The sequence below is a fragment of the Balaenoptera borealis genome (genome assembly GCF_965194805.1).
Source record: "Balaenoptera borealis genome assembly, chromosome: 13".
Taxonomy (NCBI): Eukaryota; Metazoa; Chordata; class Mammalia; order Artiodactyla; family Balaenopteridae; genus Balaenoptera; species Balaenoptera borealis.
In genome coordinates this window covers 7,507,815-7,522,303 of record NC_138870.1, presented here as the reverse complement: position 1 = coordinate 7,522,303, position 14,489 = coordinate 7,507,815, and the positions used below count along the sequence as shown (strand labels likewise).

Below are 14,489 nucleotides of genomic sequence, written 5' to 3'. Positions count from 1 at the left end.
GAAGGAGAGATTTTTAAATATTAAAAACAAACAAACAAACAAACAAAAACTGAAGGGTTTCACCACAACTAGACCTGCCTTTCATTGGTAAAGATAAATATGAAGAGAAATACAGAATATTGAAATACTGTAATCATGGCACATAACTTGCTTTTAACCCTAGTTTACAAATCAAAAGTCAAACATAGTAAGAATAACTATAACCACAGCAATTTGCTGATGGAAATACAATATGTAAAGAAATAAAATCTGACAGCAATTACATAAAGTGTGGGGGAATAGTAAAATGTAGAGTTTCTGTGTTCTATTAAAGTTGTTACCTTAATTGTACTTAACTTCAGTTATAGACTGCTATAACTATCAAATGTTTGATGCAAGTTCCCAGGTAACCACAATTAAAGTATAGTACAGACACAAGGTAAGGAGAAAAGAGTCACTTCACAAAGACAGCAACAGAAGAGAAGAACAAGAGAACTACAAAATGACAGAAAACAATTAACATAATGGGCAACAGTAAGTCCTGACCTTTCAATAATGATTTTAAATGTAAATGTACTAAACTTTCCAATCAAAAAACACTGAGTGCCTGAATGGATTAAAAAACAAGACCCAACTATATACTTTAGATTTCATGACACACATAGGCTGAAAGTGAAGAGGTGCAGAAAGAGATTCCATGCAAATAGTAAACAAAAGAGAGGAAAGTCAAGCAAAAGAGACTTTAAGTCAAAAACTGTCACAAGAGACATAATGATAAAATAGTTCAACCGGAAGATATAACACATATAATTACATATACATATATATACATATATACATATACACCCAACATTAAAGTACCTAAATATACAAAGCAAACATTGACAGAGCTTAAGGGAGAAATAGAAGCAATACAATAGTAGAAGACTTCGGCCTCTCATGGTGGCCTCAAGAGTCAATTATGTCAAAACTGAGTCTGATACTGCTAAATCATGATGGAATTACAAGCGTAGGTTAGCTGATGATGCAAGAGTTCAGCAAAAATCAATGAAAGCATTAGCCATGTGGCTGAAAGGGTCTTGGTGCTCTGGCGTGGTGTCAGGCCTGAGCCTCTGAGGTGGGACCATAAGGTTAACAGCTGATCTTTCAGCAGAAACTCTGCAAGCCAGAAGGGAGTGGCAGGACATATTTAAAGTGATAAAAGGGAAAAATCTACAACGAAGATCACTCTACACAGCAAAGATCTCATTCAGATTTGACAAAGAAATAAAAACCTTTACAGACACAAAAAAGTTAAGAGAATTCAGCACCAACAAACAAGCATTTCAACAAATGCTAAAGGAACTTCTCTAGGCAGAAAACAAAAGAGAAGGAAAACACCTACAATAACAAACCCAAAACAATTAAGAAAATGGTAATAAGAACATACATATCGATAATTGCCTTAAATGCAAATGGATCAAATGCCCCAACCAAAAGACACAGACTGGCTGAATGGACACAAAAACAAGACCCGTCTATATGTTGTCTACAAGAGACCCACTTCAGACCTAGGGACACATACAGACTGAAAGTGAGGGGATGGAAAAAGATATTCCATGCAAATGGAGATCAAAAGAAAGCTGGAGTAACAATATGCATATCAGGCAAAATAGACTTTAAAATAAAGACTATTACAAGAGACAAAGAAGGACACTACATAGTGATCAAGGGATCAATCCAAGAAGAAGATATAACAATTGTAAATATTTATGCATCCAACACAGGAGCACCACAATACATAAGGCAAATACTAACAGCCATAAAAGGGGAAATCAACACTAACACAATCATGGTAGGGAACTTTAACACCCCACATCCACCAATGGACAGATCATCCAAAATGAAAATAACTAAGGAAACACAAGCTTTAAATGACACTTAGACAAGATAGACTTAATTGATAATAATAGTACATTCCATACAAAAACAACAAAATACACTTTCTTCTCAAGTGCTCATGGAACATTCTCCAAGATAGATCATATCTTGGGTCACAAATCAAGCCTTGGTAAATTTAAGAAAATTGAAAACGTATCAAGTATCTTTTCCGACCACAACACTATGAGACTATCAATTACAGGGGAAAAAAATGTAAAAACTAAAAACACATGGAGGCTAAACAATACACTACTAAATAACCAAGAGATCACTGAAGAAATCAAAGAGGAAATCAAAAAATACCTAGAAAAAAATGACAATGAAAACACGACGACCCAAAACCTGTGGAATGCAGCAAAATCAGTTCTAAGAGGAAAGCTTATAGCAATACAATCCTACCTCAAGAAACAACAAAATCTCAAATAAACAACCTAACCTTACACCTAAAGCAATTAGAGAAAGAAAAACAAGAAAAAAATCCCAAAGTTAGCAGAAGGAAAGAAATCATAAGGATCAGATCAGAAATAAATGAAAAAGAAATGAAGGAAACGATAGCAAAGATCAATAAAACTAAAAGCTTGTTCTTGAGAAGATAAACAAAATTTATAAACCATTAACCAGACTCATCAAGAAAAAAAGGGAGAAGACTCAAATCAACAGAATTGCAGATGAAAAAGGAGAAGTAACAACTGACACTGCAGAAATACAAAGGATCACGAGAGATTACTACAAGAAACTATATGCCAATAAAATGGACAACCTGGAAGAAATGAACAAACTCTTTGAAAAGCACAACCTTCTGAGACTGAACCAGGAAGAAATAGAAAATATAAACAGACCATTCACAAGCACTGAAATTAAGATTGTGATTAAAAATCTTCCAACAAACAAAAGCCCAGGACCAGATGGCTTCACAGGCGAATTCTATCAAATATTTAGAGAAGAGCTAACACCTACCCTTCTCAAACTCTTCCAAAATACAGCAGATGGAGGAACACTGTCTAACTCATTCTATGAGGCTACCATTACCCTGATACCAAAACCAGAAAAAGTTGTCACAAAGAAAGAAAACTACAGGCCAATATCACTGATGAACATAGATGCAAAAATCCTCAACAAAATACTAGCAAACAGAATCCAACAGCACATTAAAAGGATCACACACCATGATCAAGTGGGGTTTATTCCAGGACTACAAGGATTCTTCAATATATGCAAATCAATCAATGATACACCATATTAACAAATTGAAGGATGAAAACCATATGATCATCTCAATAGATGCAGAGAAAGCTTTCAACAAAATTCAACACCCACTTATGATAAAAACTCTCCAGAAAGCAGGCAAAGAGGGAACCTACCTCAACATAATAAAGGCCACATATGACAAACCCACAGCCAACATCATCCTCAATGGTGAAAAACTGAAACCATTTCCACTAAGATCAGCAACAAGACAACGTTGCCCACTCTCACCACTATTATTCAACATAGTTTTGGAAGTCCTAGCCACAACAATCAGAGAAGAAAAAGAAATAAAAAGAATCCAAATCAGAAAAGAAGAAGTAGAACGGTCACTGTTTGCAGATGACATGATACTATACATGGAGAATCCTAAAGATGCTACCACAAAACTACGAGAGCTAATCAATGAATTTGGTAAAGTAGCAGGATACAAAATTAATGCAAAGAAATCTCTTGCATTCCTATACACTAATGATGAAAATCTGAAAGAGAAGTTCAGGAAACACTCCCATTTACCATTGCAACATAAAGAATAAAATACCTAGGAATAAACCTACCTAAGGAGACAAAAGACCTGTCTGCAGAAAACTATAAGACACTGATGATGATTGGTTCAAGACGGTGGAGTAGAAGGATGGGCTCTCACTCCCTGTTGTGAGAGCACCAGAATCACAGCTAACTGCTGAACAACCAGCGACAGGAAGACAATGGAACTCACCAAAAAAGATACCCCACATCCAAAGACAAAAGAGAAGCCACAATGAGACGGCAGGAGGGGCGCAATCACAATAAAATCAAATCCCAAAATTGCTGAGTGGGTGACTCACAAACTGGAGAACACTTATACCGCAGTAGTCCACCCACTGAAGTGAAGGTTCTGAGCCCCAGGTCAGGCTCCCCAACCTGGGAGTCCAGCAATGGGAGGAGGAATTCCTAGAGAATCAGACTTTGAAGGCTAGCGGGATTTTATTGCAGGACTTCGACAGGACTGGGGGAAACAGAGACTCCACTCTCGGAGGGCACACACAAAGTAGTGTACGCATTGGGACCAGAAGAAGGAGCAGTGACCCCATAGGAGACTGAACCAGACCTACCTGCTAATATTGGAGGGTCTCCTGCAGAGGCAGGGGGTGGCTGTGTCTCACCGTGGGGACAAGGACACTGGCAGCAGAAGTTCTGGGAAGTGTTCCTTGGTATGAGCCCTGCCAGAATCTACCATTAGCCCCACCAAAGAGCCCAGGTAGGCTCCAGTGTTGGGTCGCCTCAGGCCAAACAACCAACAGGAAGAGAACCCAGCCCCACTCATCAACAGAGAAGCAGATTAAAGTTTTACTGTGCTCTGCCCACCAAAGCAACAGCCAGCTCTACCCACCACCAGTCCCTCCCATCAGAAAACTAGCACGAGCCTCTTAGATAGCCTCATCCACCAGAGAGCAGAAGCAAGAAGAACTACAATCCTGCAGCCTGTGGAACACAAACCACATTCACAGAAAGATAGACAAGATGAAAAGGCAGAGGGCTATGTACCAGATGAAGGAACAAGATAAAACCCCAGAAAAACAACTAAATGAAGTGGAGATAGGCAACCTTCCAGAAAAAGAATTCAGAATAAAAATAGAGAAGATAATCCAGGACCTCGGGAAAAGAATGGAGGCAAAACTCGAGAAGATGCAAGAAATGTTTAACAAAGACCTAGAAGAATTAAAGAACAAACAAACAGAGATGAACAATACAATAACTGAAATGAATAAAACACTAGAAGGAATCAATAGCAGAATAACCGAGGCAGAAGAACGGATAAGTGACCTGGAAGACAGAATGGTGGAATTCAGTGCTGCAGAACAGAATAAAGAAAAAAGAATGAAAAGAAATGAAGACGGCCTAAGGGACCTCTGGGACAACATTAAATGCAAGAATATTCGCATTATAGGGGTTCCAGAAGGAGAAGACAGAGAGAAAGTATCCGAGAAAATATTTAAAGAGATTATACTCGAAAACTTCCCTAACATGGGAAAGGAAATAGCCACCCAAGTCCAGGAAGTGCAGAGAGTCCCATACAGGATAAACCAAAGGAGAAACACGCCAAGACACATAGTAATCAAGTTAGCAAAAATTAAAGACAAAGAAAAATTATTGAAAGCAGCAAGGGAAAAACAACAAATAACATACAAGGGAACTCCCATAAGGTTAACAGCTGATTTCTCAGCAGAAACTCTACAAGCCAGAAGGGAGTGGCATGACATATTTAAAGTGAGGAAAGGGAAGAACCTACAACCAAGATTACTCTACCCAGCAAGGATCTCATTCAGATTCGATGGAGAAATCAAAAGCTTTAGAGACAAGCAAAAGCTAAGAGAATTCAGCACCACCAAACCAGCTCTACAACAAATGCTAAAGGAACTTCTCTAACTGGGAAACACAAGAGAAGAAAAGGACCTACAAAAACAAACACAAAACAATTAAGAAAGTCGTAATAGGAACATACATATCGATAACTACCTTAAACGTGAATGGATTAAAGGCTCCAACCAAAAGACACAGGCTCGCTGAATGGATACAAAAACAAGACCCGTCTATATGCTGCCTACAAGAGAACCAATTCAGACCTAGGGAAACATACAGACTGAAAGTGAGGGGATGGAAAAAGATATTCCATGCAAATGGAAATCAAAAGAAACCTGGAGAAGCAATACTCATATCACATAAAATACACTTTAAAATAAGGAATGTTACAAGAGACAAGGAAGGACACTACATAATGATCAAGGAATCAATCCAAGAAGAAGATATAACAAATATAAATATATATGCACCCAACACAGGAGCACCTCAATACATAAGGCAACTGCTAACAGCTATAAAAGAGGAAATCGACAGGAACACAGTAACACTGGGGGACTTAAACCCCTCACTTACACCAATGGACCGGTCATCCAAACAGAAAGCTAATAAGGAAATGCAGCTTTAAATGACACAATAGACCAGATAGATTTAATTGATATTTATAGGACATTCCAACCAAAAGCAGCAGATTACACTTTCTTTTCAAGTGCGCACAGAACATTCTCCAGTATAGATCACATCGTGGGTCACAAATCAAGCCTCAATAAATTTAAGAAAATTGAAATCATATCAAGCATCTTTTCTGACCACAATGCTATGAGATTAGAAATCAATTACAGGGAAAAAATGTAAAAAACACAAACACATGGAGGTTAAACAATACGTTACTAAAAAACCAAGATATCACTGAAGAAATCAAAAAACACCTAGAGACAAATGACAATGAAAACACGACGATCCAAAACCTATGGGATACAGCTAAAGCAGTTTGAAGACGGAAGTTTATAGCAATACAATACTACCTCAAGGAACAACAAACATCTCAAACAAACAATCTAAACTTACACCTAAAGGAACTAGAGAAAGAAGAACAAACAAAACCCAAAGTTAGTAGAAGGAAAGAAATCATAAAGATCAGAGCAGAAATAAATGAAATAGAAACAAAGAAAACGCTAGCAAAGATGAATAAAACTAAAAGCTGGTTCTTTGAGAAGGTAAACAAAATTGATAAACCATTAGCCAGACTCATCAAAAAGCAGTGGGAGAGGACTCAAATCAATAAAATTAGAAATGAAAAAGGAGAAGTTACAACAGACACCACAGAAATGCAAAGCATCCTAAGAGACTACTACAAACAACTCTATGCCAATAAAATGGACAACCAGGAAGAAATAGAAAATATGAACAGACCAATCACAAGTAATGAAATTGAAACCGTGATTAAAAATCTTCCAACAAACAAAAGTCCAGGCCCAGATGGCTTTACAGGTGAATTCTATCAAACATTTAGAGAAGACCTAACACCCATCCTTCTCAAACTCTTCCCAAAAAAAATGCAGAGGAAGGAACACTCCCAAACTCATTCTATGAGGCCACCATCACACTATTACCAAAATCAAAGATACTACAAAAAAAGAAAATTACAGACCAATATCACTGATGAATATGGATGCAAAAATCCTCAACAAAATACTAGCAAACAGAATCCAACAACACATTAAAAGGATCATACACCACGATCAAGTGGGATTTATCCCAGGGATGCAAGGATTCTTCAATATACGCAAATCATTCAATGTGATACACCATATTAACAAAGTGAATAAGAAAAACCATATGATCATCTCAATAGATGCAGAAAAAGCATTTGACAAAATTCAACACCCATTTATGATAAAAAACTCTCCAGAAAGTAGGCATAGAGGGAACCTACCTCAACATAATAAAGGCCATATATGACAAACCCACAGCAAACATCATTCTCAATGGTGAGAAACTGAAAGCATTTCCTCTAAGATCAGGCACAAGACAAGGATGTCCACTCTCACCACTATTATTCAACATAGTTTGGAAGTCCTAGCCACAGCAATCAGAGAAGAAAAAGAAATAAAAGGAATACAAATTGGAAAAGAAGAAGTAAAACTGTCACTGTTTGCAGATGACATCATACTATACATAGAGAAACCTAAAGATGTTACCAGAAAACTACTAGAACTAAGCAATGAATTTGGTAAAGTTGCAGGATACAAAATTACTGCACAGAAATCTCTTGCATTCCTATACACTAATAATGAAAAATCTGAAAGAGAAACTAAGGAAACACTCCCTTTTGCCATTGCAACAAAAAGAATAAAATACCTAGGAATAAACCTACCTAGGGAGACGAAAGAACTGTATGCAGAAAACTATAAGACACTGATGAAAGAAATTAAATATGATACAAACAGATGGAGAGATATACCATGTTCTTGGATTGGAAGAATCAATATTGTGAAAATGACTATACTACCCAAAGCAATCTACAGATTCAATGTAACCCCTATCAAATTACCCAAAATTACCAAATTATCAAAAGGAGGCAAGGATATGCAATGGAGAAAAGAAAGCCTCTTCAATAAGTGGTGCTGGGAAAACTGGACAGCTACATGTAAAAGAATGAAATTAGAACACTCCCTAACACCATACACAAAAATAAACTCAAAATGGATTAAAGACCTAAATGTAAGGCCAGACACTATCAAACTCTTAGAGGAAAACATAGGCAGAACACTCTATGACATAAATCACAGTAAGATCCTTTTTGAACCACCTCCTAGAGAAATGGAAATAAAAATAAACAAATGGGACCTAATGAAACTTAAAAGCTTTTGCACAGCAAAGGAAATCATAAACAAGACGAAAAGACAACCCTCAGAATGGGAGAAAATATTTGCAAACAAAGCAACTGGCAAAGGATTAATCTCCAAAATTTACAAGCAGCTCATGCAGCTCAATATCAAGGAAACAAACAACCCAATCCAAAAATGGGCAGAAGACCGAAATAGACATTTCTCCAAAGAAGATATACAGATTGCGGACAAACACATGAAAGGATGCTCAACATCACTAATTATTAGAGAAATGCAAATCAAAACTACACTGAGGTAACACCTCACACTTGTTAGAATGGGCATCATCAGAAAATCTACAAACAACAAATGCTGGAGAGGGTGTGGAGAAAAGGGAACCCTCTTGCACTGTTGGTAGGAACGTAAATTGATACAGCCACTATGGAGAACAGTATGGAGGTTCCTTAAAAAACTAAAAATAGAATTACCATATGACCCAGCAATCCCACTACTGGGCATATACCCTGAGAAAACCATAATTCAAAAAGAGTCATATACCACAATGTTCATTGTAGCACTATTTACAATAGCCAGGACATGGAAGCAACCTAAGTGTCCATCCACAGATGAATGGATAAAGAAGATGTGGCACATATATACAATGGAATATTAGCCATAAAAAGAAACGAAATTGAGTTATTTGTAGTGAGGTGGATGGACCTAGAGTCTGTCATACAGAGTAAAAGTAAGTCAGAAAGAGAAAAACAAATACCGTATGCTAACACATATATATGGAATCTAAAAAAATAAAATAAAATGGTTCTGAAGAACCTAGGGGCAGGACAGGAATAAAGACGCAGACGTAGACAATGGACTTGAGGACAAGGGGAAGGGGAAGGGTAAGCTGGAACGAAGTGAGAGAGTAGCATGGACATATATACACTACCAAATGTAAAATAGATAGCTAGTGGGAAGCAGCCACATAGCACAGGGAGATCAGCTCGGTGCTTTGTGACCACCTAAAGGGGTGGGATAGGGAGGGTGGGAGGGAGATGCAAGAGGGAGGAAATATGGGGATATATGTATATGTATAGCTGATTCACTTTGTTATAAAGCAGAAACTAACACACCATTGTAAAGCAATTATACTCCAATAAAGATGTTTTAAAAAAAAGAATCCGCCTGCCAATGCAGGGGACACGTGTTCAAGCCCTGGTCTGGGAAGATCCCACATGCCGTGGAGCAACAAAGCGCATGTGCCACAACTACTGAGCCTGCGCTCTAGAGACCATGCGTCTAGAGCCCGCACTCCGCAACAAGCCACCACAATGAGAAGCCCGCGCACCACAATGAGGAGTAGCCCCTGCTCAACACAACTAGAGAAAGTCCGTGCGCAGCAATGAAGACCCAGTGCAGCCAAAAATAAATAAATAATAAATAAATAAATTTATTAAAAAAAGAAATACAATGAGGTATCACCTCACACCGGTCAGCATGACCATCATCAAAAAAATCTCCAAACAAGAAATGCTGGAGAGGGTGTGGAGAAAAGGGAACCCTCTTGCACTGTTGGTAGGAATGTAAATTGATACAGCCACTATGGAGAACAGTATGGAGGTTCCTTAAAAAACTAAAAATAGAACTACCATATGACCCAGCAATCCCACTACTGGGCATATACCTGGAGAAAACCATAATTCGAAAAGATACACGCACCCCAATGTTCATTGCAGCACTATTTACAACAGCCAGGACATGGAAGTAACCTAAGTGTCCATCGACAGATGAACAGAAAACAAAGATGTTGCACATATATACAATGGAATATTGCTCAACCTTAAGAAGGAACGAAATTGTGCCAGTTGCAGAGACATGGACGGACATAGAAACTGTCATACGGAGTGAAATAAGTCAGAAAGAGAAAAACAAATATCGTATTTTAATGCCTATATGTGGAATCTAGAAAAATGGTTCAGATGAACTTATTCGCAAAGCAGAAATAGAGACACAGATGTAGAGAACAAATGCATGGACACCAAGGGGAGAAGCGGGGGTGGGGGTGGGATGAATTGGGAGATTGGGATTGGCATATATGCACTACTATGTATAAAACAGATAACTAATGAGAACCTACTGTATAGCACAGTGAACTCTACTCAATGCTCTGTGGTGACCTAAATGGGAAGGAAATCCAAAAAGGAGGGGATATATGTATAAATATAGCTGATTCACTTTGCTGTACAGCAGAAACTAACACAACATTGTAAAGCAACTATCCTCCAATTTAAAAAAATAAAAGAATCAGGATAAGTTAACTGCTGCATCTGCTCAGTCATGACCACCACGCTAGCATGTTCACTGGAAGAGTTCATCTCTACCAAAACTGTTCTTGGACCCAAGAAGATGGGAGAGAAGAAATCCTCTTATTGATGATTCTGTTACATGAACATGGGTCCTTGCTGGAGAAGATCCAAGTCTGGGCAACCAGAAACTTATATAACGTAATATACAAAATGACAAATATAAAATTATGTACAAAAGTGAGCATTTCTTTAGAATAAGAAGAGAAATCATAACAAACTGCACATTTTTTAAAAGGTGATAAATATCACAAATATCGTAGAATCCAAAGCATCCGAGGGCCAGAGCAGTGAGCAGCTCTGGAGTTTGTTCCACCAGGGTAAGTAACTCTGACTTTAATCCTGGAGTTCTTTTTTCTTCTTTGTTTCCTGCCAACATTTTTTTGAAAGGTTGTCTGTCTTCCCCTCTTCCATTTCCTCACCAATGAATCCCTCCCTAATCACAGGCACTTCATTCCAGTCCGCACCACTCCACTGAAACTATCTTCTCAAATGTCCCCAGTGGCTCCTCGTCCCCAAATCAGACAGCTTTTGCTCAGCTTTTGTGCTCCTGGTCTCTTTTTGCTGGTAGACACTCATAACTGAAACCAAGTCCCCCTAAAACCGAGTTCCCTTACTGAGTTTATGATTAATTTTTCTATCAAACACTTTATTCCCTTTCTTATCCCCTCTGACCTCAACCCTGTGCTAACTGAACACTGATCAACCAGAGTCAGACAACTAAGACTGCTGTTGTCCCTAACATAATGCACTAAAGTTGCTGTTGCAGATTTCATCATTAACCTACAAACTCAAGTTGCTTCTCTGGGATAAGGTGAGCTCACAGACCCCTAAGCCATGGGCTGCCTGGCCAGAGAATCATAAACTGGAGGCCTCCTGACTTCCAAAACCACAATTAAGAAATGTCACAGAAATGTCACAAGAGGACGATTAATCCCAGTTTCTTTGTTCTTTCCCTTTAAAACATCCCTAACTCAAAGACCAAGATGGAATGGATCTGAGACTTGTCTCCCACTCCCTTGCTTGGCACCATGCAAATAAACCCTTACTTTGCTGAAAAAAAAAAAAAAGTTCAGCTTTTTGCATGTCAATTGTACCTCAATAAAGTAGCTTAAACATGAAAATAATTATTTTCTTAGGGGCCTCCACTAGTATCATCAAAGATCTGCTGAGGGTGAGATTGGAAAAATCACTTTTCCTGTCATCTTCCCCAAAAGAGCTGATTGGCTATGGGTTGCCAGAACCCTACAGCAGGTGTTCTCAGGGCTCCCCCTGTCCCAGCATCAGATGGTTGACCATTTTCTCAGACCCAAACACCTACGTTAGGAACTCACTGTGATATCTGAATCTGCCTCCAATCCAGCTGTTCTGATGGGATTAATGTCCTGGGCATTTCATCCACCATTGTGATAACAACTGGAAACATCTCTGGCAGATCCTGTGACCACCCACTCACACTCTAGTTTCACTGCTGTCTTTACTGTATCCACCTTGACACAGGTCGAATACACTTAGGCAGTATTGAGCACTTCTTATGAGTCACTTCAGGTTCTCTTAGCCTCATTGGCCTTTGTACTTGTTTTGCTCCAGTTACTGTGTTGTAAATGTTAAAACGTCATGTTTCCCTGCTGCATGAATATCCCCACAAACAGGATGTGAGCACCCCATCAGGTGTCCACGTGCACCTGTGATGACTAACCCCAGCCACAAATTCCCCTTCTTGCCCTCCCCTGACTGTGACCTAGTGACATTCAAATGCATCAATGAAATCCCCTCATGCTTTTTCCTTGTGTCACTCCACTCTTACCCTTAATATTGTCACTTGTCCACGATTCTTCACTCCCTCTTATGGCTCCCCATGTTTCGTTGAGCTTGCTCCCTTGGTGCCTCTCAGATGTGGCCCCCTTATGGTATGTGGTGGCCCTGTCTCTCTAGGACCTCTGAGTATAATAAACTATGTTTGCCTGTCCCTCTCTTATGTCCTCTCTTGTGGCCGAACCTGACTGAACAGCCCATGAAAGAATAAAAAGTATCTGCCATGATGAAGCGAATTCATAAAAGTACAACCCAGCGGTTGTACCTGTTGTAATATTTGACCTCACTTCCCTGCCTCTTATGAAACACCACAGAGATCTGAAGGGTCTGACTGTCCACAGGTCTGGAGACTTTAATGTCCAGGGCCAAGCAAGCCCTTACACCCCCTTGAGCACCTAATGCTCTAGGAATCACTGCGTGGCTGGAGTCTTCCCCCAAGGATGCTCTAAATTCTGTGATCTGGTATTCCCATAGTTATTCTGGGAATGAGACTGAAGCTTTTCCGGCTGGGGATCCCCTCCCAGACCAGACAGGCCTTACCTGAGCAGACTACTCCAATACTCTGGTCATGAGAGATGATATGATTATAGTTTTTAAAATCTTGATGAGCACAGTCTTTGATGCTGAAACTTGATTCTGTCTCTGTATTGTCGCAGTAAATATAGAAAAGCCAAGAGGAGCCAATAAGTCTTGGTCCAAAATAAACCCCTCTGGGAGCATTGACAGCAGCTCCACATCCCAGCTCTCTGCACACCTCATCTGCACCATCCAGGAACCAGAAAGTAGTATACACCGTGCCCCATATTCCTTGACGCTTCACTTCCACTCTCCCCTCACAGCGGTGGCCTCCATCCTTCAGCCTCAGCTCCAGAGCTGCAAGAGAGACAGAGACACAAGACACAGGACACAGGAGAGATTTTAGGAGACCATGCGGTGGTGTGCTGGTAAGTATTAAAAACTGAGCTCTCTGAGGGGAAAAATTCCCTGTGTATAGTATTTGTTCATTTCTGAGGTGTAAATATTCCCATTGTGGCCAACTCTCAGCTACCAATGTGGCATCACTGAACGTGGAGCTGGGGAGGGATGCACCCAGGTATTTCTCACAAGCCTGTAGAACCCACCTCCAGGGACACCACCAAGGACAGGCCTTCAGAGAACTCTGGATGCTGTCCAAAGCTACTAAGGGGTAGATGTGCCCAAAGCTACTAAGGGGCTCAGCTTCCCCATCTCAGTTACAGCTCATGGCCCAGGATGCCAGGGAGGGATCTTCCCTCTCCTTCTCTGTCCCATGGGGAGCACTCTCGGCTAGCTTAGGAACAGAGGACCATGGTAAGCAGATACTAAAAAGTCCCGATTATCCTGCCACCTGGTATTCGTGTCCTTGTATAATCCCCACACTTGAATGTATCTAGTGACATGCACATAACAACTGGAATTTGGCAAAAGTGATGAGATGTCACTTAAGAGATTAGGTTTCAAGACGACCCTGGTTTCTCGCTTGTGACCTGTCTTGCTCTCTCTCTTGCTCTGATGAAGCCAGCTACCAGGTTGTGAGCTGTTTATGGAGAGACCCTCATGACAAGGAATTGAGGAAGGCCTCTAGCCACAGCCAGCAAGGAACTGGGGCTCTCAGTTAAACAGTACACCAAGGCCTGAATGCTGCCAACATCCAGGTGAGTAAGTTTGAAAGATACCCACCCCTGGGTGAAACTTCAGATGACTGCACATTGTGAGACATCATGAGTCAGGTAAACCATGCCAATTCCTAGCCCACAGAAATTATGAGATGCTAAATGTTTGTTTGTTGTTTTAAGCTGCCATGTTTGGCAGTAATTTGTAGCAGAGCAACATATAAGTAATGTAGGGCTTCCCTCCAGCGTCAGAAAACAGCAGGATGATCCAATGCTAGCAAGGCAGATTTCATTCTGAGACCTCTTCTCCTGGCTTGCAAGCCACTGCTGTCTCACTGGTGCTCACATGGCCTTTCCTTAGTGCATGT

At 39.9% G+C, this 14,489-nt stretch overlaps 1 protein-coding gene across 1 annotated transcript in view; it reads right to left on the bottom strand.

Moving 5' to 3' along the window:
• The window catches only part of LOC309609663 (antigen WC1.1-like), a gene marked incomplete at its 5' end in the record, with an annotated part of 64,574 nt that overhangs the window by 28,470 nt on the left and 21,615 nt on the right, over positions 1-14,489 (bottom strand). Inside the window, one exon of the mRNA XM_082351366.1 lies at positions 13,031-13,363. Coding sequence (XP_082207492.1) covers positions 13,031-13,363 — 333 coding nt within the window. The remainder of the gene's footprint in view (positions 1-13,030; positions 13,364-14,489) is intronic.